Source organism: Neolamprologus multifasciatus, chromosome 9, assembly GCF_963576455.1.
Source record: "Neolamprologus multifasciatus chromosome 9, fNeoMul1.2, whole genome shotgun sequence".
NCBI lineage: Eukaryota > Metazoa > Chordata > Actinopteri > Cichliformes > Cichlidae > Neolamprologus > Neolamprologus multifasciatus.
This window is the reverse complement of record NC_140447.1, coordinates 8328947-8346127: the sequence shown is the minus strand read 5'-3', so window position 1 is coordinate 8346127 and position 17181 is coordinate 8328947. Positions and strand designations below refer to the sequence as shown.

The following is a 17181-nucleotide window of genomic DNA, read 5'->3' as shown; positions in this document are numbered from 1 at the left end:
AACGGCAGTCTACAGTAGTCCTTATTAGCGAACGGCTGGGTTAGCCTCACTTTAACTTAATGCGTGCACGGCCGCAGTAAACAAAACACACAGTCCAGCAGCTTCACGCCGAAACTTTACGTGTCATGTCACTAACTTACCGACACTGTGACTTATCTTTCCGAAAAGTCAAAACACACTTACTACTAGTACATAAAAACAAGCTAACTTCTCCGGATGCTCCGTGTAACTCACACACCACCGCCCTCTCTCCTTGGGCTCTCTTTTTTCTCTTTTTCCTTCTCCACCCTGTGTTACCTTCACAGACCATATCCCCGTAGGAAATTACAGTTCTCACAAGCAATTCACAATAAAACAAAGATAACTTATTTTAAACAATGCAAACATGTTTTTAATCATTTTATATGAACTGTTACCTTTTTAATATACAAGAAAATTTAAATAAATGAACTCTTTGATATTTATATTCTCAGACTTCACTTATCTTTTACTATTTATGCATCTTTTTAACCCGGGTTACACGTGCAAGACTTTTAATGTGTAATCTACAACATATAATATCATAGATCATAATATCAAAAGGGTCAGAGAATGGTCTTTGGATAGTCAATCTTTTGGCTTCAATGTATTAAAAACGATTCTCTGATGGAAATCGCTGCACGGGATTCAGATCACTGTACCATCCACAAATGCAGATCCAAGCTCTTTCATTTAAAATGGGCCGAGGCAAGTGGAAACTGCTCTGCGATCAGACGGATTTAAATTTGAAATTCTTATTGGGAAACATGAACGCCTCATCTCCCGTACTAAATAGACGAGGGAGCATCGTATCTGTGTGTTTTCTATGGTCTCTCCGACCAAAAAGAACATTTCTCAGTTAAAATCAGATTCTCACATGCTGAAGTTTGAAAATCTAAAAGAAAAACTGAGTTAAGGATGTTGGATAAAGTCTGTAAAACAATAGTGAAGAGAGGGGGGAATAAACAGGAAGCTTGACTGACAGAGAACAGTCTGAGATGGCAGGAAAAGGGGTGCATTTTAAGGCCAAACCAATTTTCTACAGGGTGTTATGGCACCGATTTCAATGCACCTGTCAGGGAATTCATTTCCATTCAATAAGCTCTTTATGGTAAATGTGTCGAGACAGTGATATTGGTTGAGAAATAGAACGTTTAAGCAAAATGATCCCAGATTGCGTATGGTTGTAAAATGTTTTTCTTTGTCATTATTTTAGTGTGGGGAGAAAAAAAACAGCTAAAAACACACAAAGCATTACTGAAACTGATCGATCCCCGACGTGACAGCTGTCTTTGCTGTTCAGCTGAAAGACCTAAGAGGTGTAAAACTTTCCGGAGAAAATATTATTTTTCCTGTGGCATTGTCCCCCTACTGGGGTGTGGTGCACTGATGTCATGAATAAATGCATGTCATGCCTCCACGGTGCAGAACCCATCACTGTCTCGCCTGGGATGAACCATTCTGACTCCCATCCTCCCTCCTCCTACGCCCCCGCTCCTGCTTTTTTCACACCATCACTGGAAGAATTAGGCCCGACTTCCCTGCAGAGCTGCAGCCAATCAACAACAACTTTCCACAGCTTCTCTGAAGGAAATTGATTGGTTTAGTGTACACATGGGCTTATCCAATGAGGTGAAAGCTGTGACCTGTAGGAAGCAGTCTCTATAAAAGGCATGGGGATGTGCAGAAGTATTAAAGGCTGTGTTATTCTGAAGGTGCATGCTATACCACCACCAACCCCAAGACACTATGAACTCAAAGATCTGACACACGGAGGGTTGCAGTCTTGCTCCTTAAGATATTAAGGAAAAAGCTTTCCTAAGGAATTCCACATTCTACACATTCTAGTTCAAGAGGTCCGTTTGAGCAGGGAAGGAACTGACTGACATTACAGGTTGCAGATAATGAGTTCCACGGGGAGGGAGATAATCAGCCAGCGGCTGTTGGAGGCATCATCCCATACCACTGTGGGGTTGGTGTCCCAGGAAACCAGCGGTGGCAGCGTTACGCTGAGGCCACTCTACGATAACGAATGCGCCTTTAATGCCCGTTAACCATCGCTGGGTCACAGTGTGATTCCCAGAGAAGAGATTTTTTCTATCTTATTGTTTTTATGAGACAGCTATGTGTCTCACCTCAGGTGGAGAGTGTTTACTCACCAAAGCTGCAACAACACTTATCCAGCAAAGACAAATGTATAAAAGTCTGGCCTTCCTAACAAGGCGCTATTAAAATTACATGCCACTGTCAGTATCTTGCCCCGGGTGCCGTGTTTGGAAATCGTGTACTGCTCCTTATTGCTTGCATTGGAGAGGAATAACTGAAGTTAGAGAGAGCATACTATATCTCTGCTTGTGTGTATATGTGTGTGTGTACTTGTCTTAACTTTGTCCTCCTTACTCCCCCCCCCCCCTTTGGTCAATATGACGATAATCACAAGTCTTGATTTTTCTCTGAGAGAAAGGAGTATTTTTAATGGTGCTTTATAGATTATCACCATGAAATGCAGGGGTGGAGGCATAAAAATTTATTTTCTTCCTGACTGCCACAAATACAATCGGAGGGAATGGGGGGGGGCTCAGACACCACATCAGATGTCTGCCGGGGACTTCGCCCTGGGAGATTTGGATTAACTTTCAGGTTGGCTGAGCAGAAACCATAATGATTCTCTCTGTCTGCCCTTGAAATTATCTTCTCATCACTTACTCAAATTGATAGATGCAGTCATTTTTATTTTTCCCCCTCCTTTCTCGCTCACCTAGTTCCATTTGCAGGTTTGAATAATGCCAGAAGATGTAACACCTCATATGATGAGCGCATCGTCTCCGGGGTAAGCCGCGTGGTCCGTCATACCCTCGGGTTCACTTTTAAAAAATCCCACAAATTTTCAAAGGAGGAATAGACAGCCATTTTTTTCCCCTGTCTTTTCTTCCTAAGTCAGCAACAAACTGCGAAATTCCCCACAGAAGATGTCAAAACAGATTAGCTGCCTTCTAATCCACTCCCCAGATTAAATGATTGTAACAATCAAACTGGCTTCAAGGCTTTGCATAATTTACTCTCTCCCCCCCTCATATCTTTTGAAATTCTGTCTTTGACTTTTTACTCCTCTGTTGCATCGCAGCCTTGAAGAATTATCACCCTGTAAATCGATGAAGATGATGTATGAGGCATCCACAGCCAGTGGTATAAACCCTTCTGCTTTCTGTGATGTATGATGATGTATCACGCTGAATGGAGTACCTATTTACTGACTCCTTTTCTAATGGAAGCAGACAAATCCAGGGAAGGCTGCTGCTCAGTAATACGCCTAATGTGTGACAGCATTTTAAAAACATTTTTTTGATCAGTCGCTGTCTGCAGATGTCAAAGTCAGGACACGTGGATTGAATGCTTCAATTTTGCTTTCTACGTTTGATCAAATCTGCGGCCATTATAACATTAATAAAGCATATTTTACTGATGCATGTTAGATTACGCGTCATCCAAATGAGCTTTGATAGCCAATCAGTCATTATCAGGACCAGAGTCGCTCAGGCTTTGAATGAATGCGTCCCATGAGTCGTGAATATTTTCTGAATTTGTCTAGATTCTGTTTGCATGCGACTACAGTGCTGATCGCATCTACGGGACGTCTCTGCACACATGATAGTTGTGCAATCTGCGTCTTCCTCTGTGTGTATTTGTGTATTCATCACTCTTACCTGCTGCTCGCCACAGTGAGGTAGGTGGCTGACAGTGGATCATTAAACACTGCTTCAGTCTGGTGGACTGATACTGGGTAGAAAAAAAAACACATCGGCGCTTTATGATGATGTAAGTTGCAACATTTCCTTTTTAGAATCATAGTTTTTAAGTTCTAGGCCTTTTTGTCAATTTTCGACCAATAAATCATTAAGTCGACCTTGAAGGTCTTGGTGTGTGTGAGAAAAATTTTAATGGATTGTTAACATGACTCCACTCTACACCCCTACAAGGTTTTATCAGAATACATGTGCTAGTGCTGCCACAAACATAACCTTCTCGGCAGAGGTAATAAAATGAAGGTTGGCGTTGATGTTGAAGGATACGCTGGCATCATACCCCTACAAATATTACAGTTCTCTTTGATCAATAGTTGTTCTCTTCTGCGCACTGCAGCATAGTGATGTTAGGCTCATGACAGCATAGCATTTTCCTAATCTGCACTGTTCAGGCAACACAGAGAACTGATCCAGAATCCGTAAATAGGGATGGGTACCGGTATCGGTTCTGACATAAATGGTAGTAACCAGACAGAAAAGCAGCGCACATTTCGGTGCTTTTTTTCCCTGAGCTGTGATACACTTTAGATTCTAGCCAATCATTTTACGTTTCCGAGGATAGTAGGCGGGCCCAGGTACGTACGTTCTTTTAGAGCAGAGCAACGGATTAAAAATGTCCAAGGCAAAGCGGTCAAAAGTCTGGCTGTACTTCACAGCAAAAGATGCAAACTCAGCAGCCTGCAACAAGTGCTTTAAGGTGATACTGTGATACTGTCAAAGGAAGTAACACATCAAATCCAATGAAACACCTGGTGACGCATAGCGTTTTTTTAAAAGCCGAGAAATGCGCCGTATTTGATAGCTTGCTGCGAGACCTCACACCGTGCACATCTACTGCGGGTGTGGTGCCTGTTATCGGACCCGGAGTTAGCAACATCCCCCGAGAACCCAAAGAGGAGAGTCCTGGCCCCTAGCCCTGCCAGTGTAGCAGAAATGATGAAGGATGATGAGGCAGCAGCAGCCGTTCTTCTCTCCGTGAGTAGCTTAATGTTGTTCGTGTGATTTACGTTGAGTAGGCTAACCACGTTATTACATTAATGCATGTAAGGTGAACTAGCAAACATCTTCTGTCTTCTTGTTGGATGGGAGATACTCCCTTCACCCTGGCCAAAAAGGCTAAAATGACCAAAGAAAAAGTGGAAAACAGTTAAACATGAGAGGTTTTTGGACAAAGTTTGATTTTTTTCCCATTGATTAACCACTGCTTCCAGCCAAGAGTGATGCCATATATGCCCTATAGCTGCAGAAAAGGCTAACATTGTTATCTTTTTACAAAAAAACAGCTGAACATGAGAGGTTTTTGGACCAATTTTGTGTTCTCCATTCTTTAAGCACCGGTTTGAGCACCGTTTAAGCACCGGCACCGTTTCAAAAGTACCGGTTTGGCACCGGTATTGTATAAAACCTAAACGATACCCATCCCTATCCGTAAAGGAATCAGAAGTTGGATCTGTAAGCATCAAGTATCAAGTTGTTCCGAAGGTCAAGAATTCCTATCCTCCAGTTCAAAAGTTTCTGCTCTTAAAATCTTATGGCAGTTTCCAGATTCCGAATACACCGTAGTGCAGTCCAGTCTTTAGGAAGCTGGCCAGACCTTTAGGGTAAAATCAGTTCTATGTATGCTACAGTTACACCATCGTCATTCTACTCCCGACTTGCAGCTGCCAGTCAATATCTTATTATCAAGCCTCATCGGCCTCGCTGTCAATATGACTGCTCTGCTGCCTGCGCCGATTAATGCCAAGGTGCCAATACCAGTTTGAGAGTTTTACGGAGAAATTCTCGAGTTTCCCCGTGCCAGCTGATGCTGATTAACTCCAAATCGTTACTGTTTTTTGTTAGATTCCTTTCAGGTCTCAAATGTGACACTTATCTTTCAGAGACAGGTATGAAAGTCAATATGTTTTGCCATTACACAGTACACACAACTGCTGATGCCAAGGAGCTTCATATTTTCCTTTGGGGAAAATAGCTAGTGTTAAATATAATACCGGCATTAGTGTAGTCCTCTGCTCTCCTGTGGTTCCCACTGGAGGGACCCAGACTGTTCATATAAAGGACAGAGCCACGCTGTAAGCCAGCAAGTGTCCCAGTAGCCTTCTAATAGCTCAGGCAGTGCAGAACCTTTACTTCACCTGTGCTTCACCTCTGCATCCTTCCTCCTCTGGCCACCAGCGATGGGAAAATAGTTTCTCATGTGGGAGTTGCTGCGTGTTCAGAGTCCTGCTCTGCTTAATCTGCAGTATGTTTTACTGTAAGACTCTGCTCACTGTACAGATGTCGATCCAGATGAAGGGGAAAAAAGCTGAGGGCCGAGGTTTGTCTCCCTTAAGTTTACTTTATGTTTTTAGTGGATGAGTGTAAGAGATTGAGCAAGTACAAAAGGAGAGAGAGATAAACACTTCACTCTTCATAAACGCTACAAGTTGACTTAAACTAGTTCACTTTCATAGGTCACATTTTAGAATTAAAAGAGGTATTTTTTATATACACTATGGGGCAATAGTATTTTACTACAGCTTAAGTAGTGCACAGGTTTATATGTTCATAGTGGGAATAACAACGTAACAATTGCACTCTACACTCTCTAACAGATCCAACTACAAAGATAAAATGGAGAAAAAAGGATTCAGTCAGTAGCTCTCGTGAATAATTTTGGATATTTCACTGCTGTTGTCTGAGTCCTTGACGGCAGCATTCAGCATTTTAAAACTACAGCTCATGTGACCGTAGTGTGAGCACAGTCTATTACTGGATTCTGAAAAGTAGCTAAAAAGTGAAGCATGCTCTTCTTTACCAGAAGTGAACAAACAAATCATTGAAGACGACTAAGCTGCTTCTTACTCCCCAGGAGAGCTAAGTCAGTCAGCCGAGCACAGTTTTCCACACAAATATCACCTTACTGTGCCACTTTAAATTATACGTGAGCAACAGGAAAAAAAATCACCAGCATATTACTGACGTAAATGTCTACATGACTCTTAACTTTAGCCAAGTCAGAATGGAGTGTAGTAAGCATCCCAGTTACTAGAGGTGGGAATCACCATACATCCCACGATACGATATTATCACAATACTTAACGCACGATACGATATTATTGCAATTTTTAAAAATATTTTGCAATATTCAGATTCTGTACATAAAGGTAAATTTTATGAATATTCATTTTATCTAATATCAAAGTCTCACACTCAGTCTTTCTCTCATTTCAGTTTTATTGTTGACAAACTGAACGGTTTGTATTACAGTCTAGTCCAACTTAACTGAACACAACCATCTGGTACAATTATAGCTATTCTGAACTATGCAATTTATGAAAACTATGCAGCCCATTCAGCAACTGAAGAATTTGAAAGTAAATTAAAACAAAATATAATTTTACATTAAATAAAAAAAGTTTTAAACTTAATTAAAATAAAACATGTCTTAAATTAAAATAAGTAAACTGTCATGTTTATTGCTGCCGAAAAAAAGTTAAACACATTTGGACAGTGAAGGAATGTCAGGATTCTTGCTCAGAAAAAGGATCAACATGCTCTGAAGTCGGAGCACAAAAACCTTTTTGTAACAAAATATCGATTTCTGCTGTCCCTGTATCGATACATTATTAGCAAACAAAATATCACGATACTACACAGTATCGATTTTTTCTCCCACCCCTACCAGTTACCTGGTGCATAGGCTGAAGCTCAGGAAAAGTTTGAGCTCTGGGCGTCCAACCAACCAATCAACCAGCTTGATGAGACACGAGGTTAACTTTGGTTGGCACACAGCTCCACCACAGTGTTGAGAAGCCCACTAATCATGCAAATAACTTTGCACTGTACTGATGCTGCAGAAAATTTGTCGATGTGATCTCAAACAGATGTGGACACACCTGCAGCGTGACTTGTTCTCTCCAGCTGCGCACCCCGGTATCCACTTATAAACTAATAAAGATTGATGGTGGATCAGGGATCGACCTCTAAAACTTTGTAGCCCCAATGGAAAGTTTGGGCACTCCTGCACACAAATCATCTTCTTTTAGTTGCAGACAAATACATTTGGGTCACTGTTCACAGACAACACAAGCTTTTTTCCAGTGATCGTGCTTTTTAGCATATTTATGTGTTGAAAACAGAAAGGTCAACTTCTTTCAGGAAGTTAATGAAAGTCCTTGAAGGGAAGCCAGGGAAGCTGTCACCTGCCCTGATGATAGATAGCAGGTTCATTATTATTATCATTCCCAGCTCTAGCACAGAGTTTTATGCCTTCACTAGAGCCATTTGTTGATTAATTAATCAGTTAATGTATGCTATCTGTGCTACAAAAGAGCCCACATATCACTCCCTTTGCCTCTGGGCTCTTTACGAAGCCACAAACTCGGGTCTCCTGTAGCACATTCGAAAGATTACAATTCCAAAACAGGTGCTACCAAAAGAGAAGCCATTTGCACAAAGGTCCAGGCTGCTTTTAATGTAAAGTAGAATAATAAACATCCTTGAGGGAACCAGTCTCCCATTTCATGAATATATTTCCTTTTACTGGCCCTAAGTGAACCACGTCTGATGTAATCTTTTTTCAGCTTTTAGAGAAAGTTCTCAAACTGTCAAATAAAGAACAGCAATGGGAAAAAACAGTATAATGAACTTGGCACCATACCATCCCCAGCATCGTGGGGCTTGGAGCACACAGAGCTTGATGTCTTCTCTGTCTGAAGTTAGAGGGGAGTGGTCAAAAAAACAAAAGCCCAGAGGGGACATCAGAAGCGATGTTGGTGTTTGTAATGCAAGAACCGAGTTTTGTTCCGATGGATCAATAAATTCCAGTCCTTTTTTTGTTACATTTCTTCTCACGTCACACTTTTAAACTCCACTGAGCTTTGTGAAAGATGATTGACTGACGATTGGATTCATTTGTTTTATAGCTATTGCAAAAGTCTATACTGAGAAAACTATGACAAAAAAACTGGCCAAATCACCATCACAGCAACATGATGTCATGCCAGAGCAGACAGTGTGCACTTCCTTGGTACCTTTCATCCTTCCATTGTGTATATGTTTTTCACTTCCTCCACGGCTTGCTGCACCACGGAGCAGGATGTGACATCGTGCTCCCATAAAAACTGCATTCGCCGTTCCAGTCTCATCGTGAAGTTGCTCTTTTATCTTGTAATCCTGCGCAGTGATGAAGTCAGACGATGGAATCAGATAGCGAAGCTGTTTGAGACTGTGTGGTCCTGTAGATGTCCCCGTACTCCCCCGTCAGCTGTAAGCCTGCGATCTTTATCCTCTCCTCATCATTTTCTCACGCTCCGTCTTCAGACGCTCTCCGCTCATTTTACTTGCCAAGTGCATAGCATGTCTGACGAGAATCATGCTCTCAGCTTGTCCCTCACCTCGCCTCATATATGTCCAGACCAGTGTCTCACGCCTGTCATTAAATTGTAAAAGTTTGCATTGGCCAGAGTGTTAGAGATATCAGCCAGCTTTCCAGTCCTGTCCTGGTTGCACAGCTTTCAAACATCTAAACCACAGGTGTCAAACAGAAGGCTCTAAATATGCAGTTGAAGTTCTTTACACTGAGTGAAAGGGGAGCTTTCACTGGTCTGGCACACTTTTGATCACAGTGGGCCATATGTGGTCCACAATGTAATCAACTACAGAGGAAGAAAGTGGAAGCAGAGTTACTTTTTATACCATAGCTGAATCTTTTCTGCTGTGTTGTGTGGACAGTTGGTAGGGTGGGAATTCACTGTGTCGTCTTATCATTTGATATGTCTTGATGCATTCTGATTACATTCATATTAAAGTTATTCTTCCAATAATGGATGGCTTCCCAAGGACACTCCCTTTGAGCTGCTTCCCAAATATAAATGGGGGCGACTGTGGCTCAGGGGGTTGGGAAGCGTATCTGTAACCGGAAGGTCGCCGGTTCGATCCGGCTCTCTGTCCTGGTCGTTGTTGTCCTGGTGTTGGCCAGAGGGGCCGATGGCACGATATGGCAGCCTCGCTTCTGTCAGTCTGCCCCAGGGCACCTGTGGCTACAACTGTAGCTGCCTCCACCAGTGTGTGAATGTGAGAGTGAATGAATAGTAGCATTGTAAAGTGCTTTGGGTGCCTTGAAAAGCGCTATATAAATCCAATCCATTATTATTATAAATCCAAACCTCACAATTTGACACTTAAATTTCCTACTGAGTGTTTTACCTGAGCGTCTTAGACAAAGGAAAATCTACACCACACTTTTCTCTTTTCCAGGTTTGGAAAGAACCGGAAGGACGAGCGGCTGGATGACAAGATGGAGAGGAGGAGCTCCACTAAATCCAAAGCAGAGGACATGCAGGCATCAGAAGAGGAGACCCAGCAGATGAGACTGGAACAAGAGAGGTGAGTACTCAAAGAGAGCTTCAGCACTGTAACGATTTCAGTCTAAACTGAACAAAGTGGGGAAGAAAAAAAAAAAAACCCACTGTGATTACTGGAAAATTAGCAAACTACCTAATTAACAAAATGGCAGAGGCACAGTTGGGAAATTCTGGGAAAGCACTCTGATGTCAATTTGTGAAATGCCCTCCTTTCTTTTATATCAGTACATTAAATAGATCATTTATAGATTGTTGTTGCCTGTGCCATTCGGAGGCGCTGACCTCCTAATGGTGCTCTTAGGCCCCTGTGGATTTAGCATGATTGAATAGTGCTCATTGTAATAGCGAAATCGATGTAGCGCACCATTTGTCTTCCCCTGCAGCACGCCCAGGTTGTTAATCGCTCAAGAATACACGGTTCCTTTTCATCCTCCTCTTTTGGCCCTCTGTCCTCTGGCACCGTGGACGCCGGGATGTCCAAACGAACCGAGGCGAGCCGTCGGTTTTGCGCCTCATCCCTCACAGACGAGCCCCGTTTCATTCTCTTCTGGGGCTAGACAGTATTGGTGAAGAAAAAGACAGCTTGCTGCCTCCATTGTTCCCCGCCAGCCAAATGAACTCAGTAATCAAACTGCCGTTGGTAATGGCAGCTAATTGAATAGAAACAATAGGACTTGATAGCGCTCGCTGTTGCAGCGAAGGAAAAGAAGGACGGATGGCTGTCGAAAACACAAACAACTGCAAGCACACGCACACACACAAACACATACAAATGTCACAAAGGGCCCTCTTCTCAGCTGAAAGGAACATCTGGAGGCCTTGCTCAAAAGGCTGTAATGCATTTCTTGCTGGTATTCACCTATAAGTTGCAACGAAGGTCCTCTCTCCATTGAGGGTATGACCCCCCTCTGGCTGGTGGCCCAACACATTTCCATGGCTCTTGTGGTCCATCCAGATCTTTCTTCTTTGAGCAGCTCCCAGAGAGCTGTCATGCTAAGCAGCAGAATCGACACAGACACGGCGGGCACGAGATATGTGGAGCACATGCCCTCCCGCACCTCCATCCAAATGCGTCCACGTTATTTAAATCTCGTCTTTCACAGCTGACGTTCTTTCTCCGCCGCTTTGTCTCGCCGTACATCCTCATTCCCCATCTTGTTTGTGTCCGTTCTGCATGTGCGCGCTCCCAGCCCTGCTTCCTCTGCAGGAGAGCAGCCTAATTCTTTCCTTTTGTACCTGTTCCCAAATCCCATCACTCAGCCAGACCAGGATTGTCCCTCAGTTAATGGAAAGGGGATCCTGAGGGAAATTGTGGTGGGCAATAATAAACCAACCTGCCACGGAGCCAAGTCGATATTCAAAGCACCGGGGTTCAGCAGGGCGACGGCTCAGAAATCCATTACTTCTTGTATTTTCAGGTAGCGCTACTGTATTACACTCCTGAGGTGCTACATTTGATTGTCGTAGCTCTAACGTGTACAGCTCGTGCTGTGATTGATTGCTCCGCTGACACCGAGACGCGGCGTTCCAAAGGGCTTTTATGAAATTATGGATCAGAACTCACCGGGCTTCCCAAGCTGGCAATCGTCAACCGGCACAGCACGTCACCGCGACCCGGGATGGGCCGCGGCCAGACTCCCAGCTCAGCTGACATTCGCTGTCATTAATTGGAGCAGACAGTTGTGACAGGGGCTTTTAGCGATTCAAAATAGGAGTCATCGGAGAGGTGAAACAGATTAATTCATAAAGCCTGTCCCCTTTTTACCCTGCAATAAGGTAGCCATGGTCATATATTTAAAACTCTGACCTTGATGTGATTCATGCAGTGTATTCTTGGCCCGTGCTTCCTCGCTGATACAATCCATTTATTTTGCATAAAGCCGTTCTCCTCCATTGATATCTTGTCAGCCACTTATAGACTGAAAATGATGGAGAAGAGAGTACATAAAATTTAGACTCCATTACTAGAGCACAGTGCGCCGGACCCACTTGATGAAGAGCAGGATTTGTTTTGCAAAAAAAAAAATCTGGCAGATTGGATGCAGCTCGTGCGATTGGCTGCTTCATGTCCCATCATTATAACCTGTGGTCCGGCTGATATAAATCCACGTTCAGCTCAGCAGAGGCGGCCATTATTCTTTTTTGCTTTGTTTTTTTGAGCCACTGGACAGCGCCTAAGACAGCTCTATCTGATTGGCTCCTATGGAGAGGATCGTGAAAATACCCAGCACTCTGATTGGATCCCGGGCGTCTGTGGTTCTCATTCATGGAGACAGCTGTTGGGGAGCGAGGCGTGACCGAGAAAGAAGCATGGTTGCGGTGGCGCTGATGGAGCTTCTATCAGTCTCTGTGTTATCGCGGCACGTGTTCGCCCCGAAACTATGTTTCCTTGGCCAAAGTGTGGGAAGTGCACAAAGCCAACCTGACAATGGTCTTCCTTCATTTTTCTCTTGGACTCAACTCCATTGTCGTCTGTCTTTCTCTGCAGCTGCTGATTATGATGTCCATTCTCTCTTATCTGCTTGGCTCCGCATGGCTTCTAATCAGCAGCCAGCACTCCAGCGCCACTCTCCTTGTTCCCGCTCCCCACAACACAGCAGAGACTATCTCTCTTTTTTCTTTCCTCTTCTTTTTTTTTCTTTCCTGGACAATGACCTGCTTCCTGTTGTTTGTTGTTACACTTCCTGCTGAGTCTCACCAAACAAAAACCTGACCCGCGCTTCTGAAGTAGTCAGCACAATTCACTTCTGACAGCAAACGGCAAATCCAAGTCTTTTATTTAACAAATGAAAAGTCCTTTTATAATTTTGCTCATCTTAAAGATACTTTGTCCCACTGAATGAAGATCCGAGACTTTAAAGTTCTTCTTTTCCTTCCCGGTGATCACAGCACCAGTGATATCGTTCCATTTTGTCGAACCACCTAATTATTTCAGTATCCTATTCGAGTCTCATTTGCATAGCGAGTTCAAAGGAAGCTCCAACCGGGTTGATTGGGATGGGTGATTACTTTTGTAATTATATTGATACCTACAGCAAGTTAATCCGATTATTAGCGCTGCGAATCAGGACCGCGGAACTCGAACAATTATCTCCGTGATTGCGCTACTATGTCGCGGGCCAAGTGTCAACAGAAAAGCTGCGCTATCAGAGCTTCGCGCTTCTCGCAGGCAGCTGCGAGCAGAGTCACTTACCGCGCTTTGATTAGATTCAGATGTATGCTGCACTCCGTCTGCACTTCAGAATAATAGAACACGTTTTTGATGAGGGAGTATTGAAAAAAAAATCCATTCAAGGCGGCTGGATGAGAAAGTAAGATAGCAAATACATTCTGTTTCATCCGCCGTGGTAACAATGCATATTGAAGAGGCATGGTTTCGAAACTTCCAAGCGTGCTGACTTCAAAATGAATGTAGGAGAGTAAAGACGCCCCCCCACCGCCAGCACCAACGCCGCCGCCGCCTCTTCCCATCTCCTCCTTGCGTCCTTTGGGGTAGATTAAAGATTGACAAACATATGGAGAAGGAGTCTGCTCGCTTTGTTGGTCCAAACAACAGCAAGCGCTGGATTAACAATGAGATTCACTCAGCTCGGCAGAGAAAGGACTCGAGCTGACATGTTGCCACCAGTTCACACCAGGACTCTCCTCCAGCGACACGAAGAGTTCAAGTAATTGCTTCGCGCGGCCCTCTTTTCTCGCTGTTCAGCTAATAGTAACGGCGTCATTACAAATCCAGCTTTAGTTGGCGCGAGCACGCGGTCTGACAAGGAGAATAACAGAGAGAAAGCTGAAATGTTAAAGGGAGAGCGGCGTCATCTGGCTGACACATAATTTTGCTGAAGACACGGTCAGTCAGTGGATTAGGGGCTGAACTTTAACTGCCCTGAAAGCCTCCCCGCATTAGACTGTCTAGACTGTCTGTTCACCAGCAGGAAATGCCTTTCCACTCCACCGTTATGAAGTAAGCAGGCATCGCATTTTATTTAAGAGGTACAAAAGTACAGAGGCTCTCCTGGGATGGGCAAATTGTCGCTTCTTCTTTAGTTTCAACAGTATGCTTGGAATAAAAATCCAGCCGGAGAAGTAGAGCTTGAATCGTGTCCTTGGCGCGCCAACTATAAAAATGGAGTATGTGGAAAGAGGAGAGGAGAGGAGAAGGCCTGGTAATTGGGGCTGTAATAATGTGATAGTAATAATGTGTTTAGTGTGGGCAGCACTTTCCTCAGTGTTAACATGCCGGGCCATTAATTGGCTAATGGAGTATATACGGTGCAGTGCAGGGGTGGCCTCTGAGGAGAAGGCAGGGGGAATGAGAGGACCTGGAAGCGGAGCAGCAGTCACAGGTTACCCACAAAGAATGCAGTTAGCAGGTGTGTGAGGTTTCGGGGCTAATGAGCATATTAGAGAGCAGAAAAACGGCTTCTAGATTCCAACACAGTTTCCTGTGGTTGTGGTTATATCGAGACTTGTTCAGCTTTCGACTTGCACCACGATGGCTCCCTGACCTTTATGTGAACTCTGTTATTGCAGTTATTTTTTGAATTGCTGAAGTACTACCAGCTATACTCTGAGCAAATATTCTCTATGTCACGAGTTACAAAAAGCCAGTTTTTGCACTTCTGCAGTCGGCAGACGTTTAACGCAACTAAGCGTAGATTAGCGCAATTTCATGAACACAGCAGCTCAGAGTTGTTCACACTTGTTCAGGTTGGATACCAACAATAAATGGAAGCAATCTGAGAAACACAGGAGAGAATAGAACAATCTAGAAGAGTATTTATAGATGACATTTGAGCAGCTGCAGCATTGTACACCACGTTCTTGTACATGGAATGATAATTCACGAGGAGAGTTTACAGATAACAACTACAGCACAGGAGTTGTGTTCTTCGTTTTTGTTTCTACTCCATATTTCGGAGTTTTTGTAGAAATGAAACTTTTTCACGTACTGTGTGACGAATGCTTATTTTTGTACTAATGGGTCGAATTGTTTGAGACTTGTTCGGTTTTGAGTACCAATGGAAGTGCTCTGATGCGTCTGTGATGGTTTTGCCTGGAAAGTTAAAGGTTTTTGCGGCTGTAGATTGGGAATTGTGTTTTCAGCCATTTTGCATGAAATATAAATAAACACAGGTGTTCCTCATTGCAGGAGGTTCTGTTTTGTTTAGTACAGAGCCTCAATTAGTGTGATTAGTAACAGCTGTGTATATCTAATATATCATGTCGAAATCGCTCCGCTGTAATAGCGTTGGGGGAAAATATTGTATTTTGCATGGTGATATTTTATCGATACAAGGATATCGATAAAATATCGCCATGCATCTATTTTTTTTGTGATCAACATTTTATTGATTTAAAACGGGGGGTCACAAAGCATAGGGACAGCAAAGAAAAAACACAAAAACACAAAGTTAAAACCAATGATTGCCTCTTCCAGGAGATAACTCTGGATGAGAAGATTTCCCGAGCTTCAACAGTCGTGGGTCGAGCTTTATTTAATTTTGCTGCAGTATGTTCAAAACCAATAACACGGATAAGACATCGTCTCCAGAATGATTCCATACAAATGTCAGGACTGAACCATTGCTTCGTAATAGTCTTCTTTGCGGATGCGAATCCAGCGAACAACATTTTGCATTGTATTTGTTTCAAGGAGATTTCAGAGGTATCATTAAGGAGACAAAGACCAGGATTGGGCCATGCATCTATTGATACAGACGCCATATATATGGATACTTTACTAAATACATTAAAATAATAATATCTGGGAATGTTACAAACAAAAGGGCTCATTTTATCCACCACCACCCCGAGAAAATGTTCGCTGACAAACATCCAAATCAGAAAATCCTAAAAGAGGACATGCTCTTCGACACATGCATACATACATCCTGACATATATACAAGCACCGGCTGTCAGCTGATTGTTTTTAGTGATATTCCTATAGAACTGTAAATGTGCTTGACAATCTCATTTTGTAGCAAAAAATAAAACTGAAGTGAGATAATTTTCTTTTATTAGATCAAACACATACTGACAGAGTTTAATCTCGAGGACATAATTTGCTGTTGGGGAAAAAAGCAATAAATCACAATATATGTTAGAACAATACTCAGCATATCACAAAATGTTGCTGTAATGTCACATCGTGGGTGAAGTATTGTGATAATATTGTGTTGTGGGATGTCTCTATGGTAAAAGAGGTTTGTGTAAGACATTTCACTCGAAGCTTTAAATTTCAAACACGCACGCACGCACGCACACACACGCACGCTTGTTAGTGTCTCGTTCCGGTTCATTCTCCTGGTTTTGCAAATATTTCCCAACATTTTTTGATGTTATTCCATCAAGTAGTTGTTGAAGTATTTGAGTGTTTTTGCAGTGCTGGATGACACCGCAGTAGCAGAAACTGGAGACACATCAGTGTGTTTAAAGTTCATAATGCAAAATGTACATTAACGCACATTTTACATCTGCTACATTTCCAGTAGTCACGTTTCAAATCTCAGCTTGGCACAGAGAAAAGCCGCTGCCACCTGGCCACAGATGAAAACTCAACACAGCGTCACAACCCAGCCTTTTTCTGTCCGACATCCAAAAGATTAGTCTTGCTTTGACAGCAGAGCAACAGGTTTGGTTTGCTGATATGTTTTCTCCTAAAACACGCAAAGAAATCTTTTCTACAACCAGACAAGCCGTGGCTTTGCCCATGAAAAATTAAGCATTAGATATGCTGAAATGAAAGCCTTTTTTTTTTTTTTTTTGGAACACATTTTTATTACATAAAAGCAACAAAGTTACAACACAGAAGGGATGCAGATGTAATAACGCCAGTGGCAGCAGCAGCATGACTCATAATTTTGCAGGTTTTGCTTGTTAAGATCGTCTTATTGAAATGCACCTATTAGCCTTATCCATGCTGGACTCCTGAGGCCTGGAGGAGAAGCCTCTCTCTTTTAGCTTGATGTCGCCAGTCTAGCCCCGGCCATTATCTCATCCCAAATGTCAATAT

The 17181-nt window shown here is 43.0% G+C and overlaps 1 protein-coding gene across 4 annotated transcripts in view; it reads left to right on the top strand.

The window, feature by feature from the left end:
- Positions 1-17181, top strand: part of LOC146510974 (partitioning defective 3 homolog) — a 377572-nt gene that overhangs the window by 278036 nt on the left and 82355 nt on the right. For all 4 annotated transcript variants that reach the window (XR_014876129.1, XR_014876128.1, XM_085172912.1 and 1 more), the window contains exon 20: positions 10062-10190. Coding sequence is in view for 2 of the 4 variants with exons in the window: in XM_085172912.1 (XP_085029038.1) it covers positions 10062-10190 (129 nt within the window). In the remaining 2 variants the exon portion in view is untranslated. The remainder of the gene's footprint in view (positions 1-10061; positions 10191-17181) is intronic.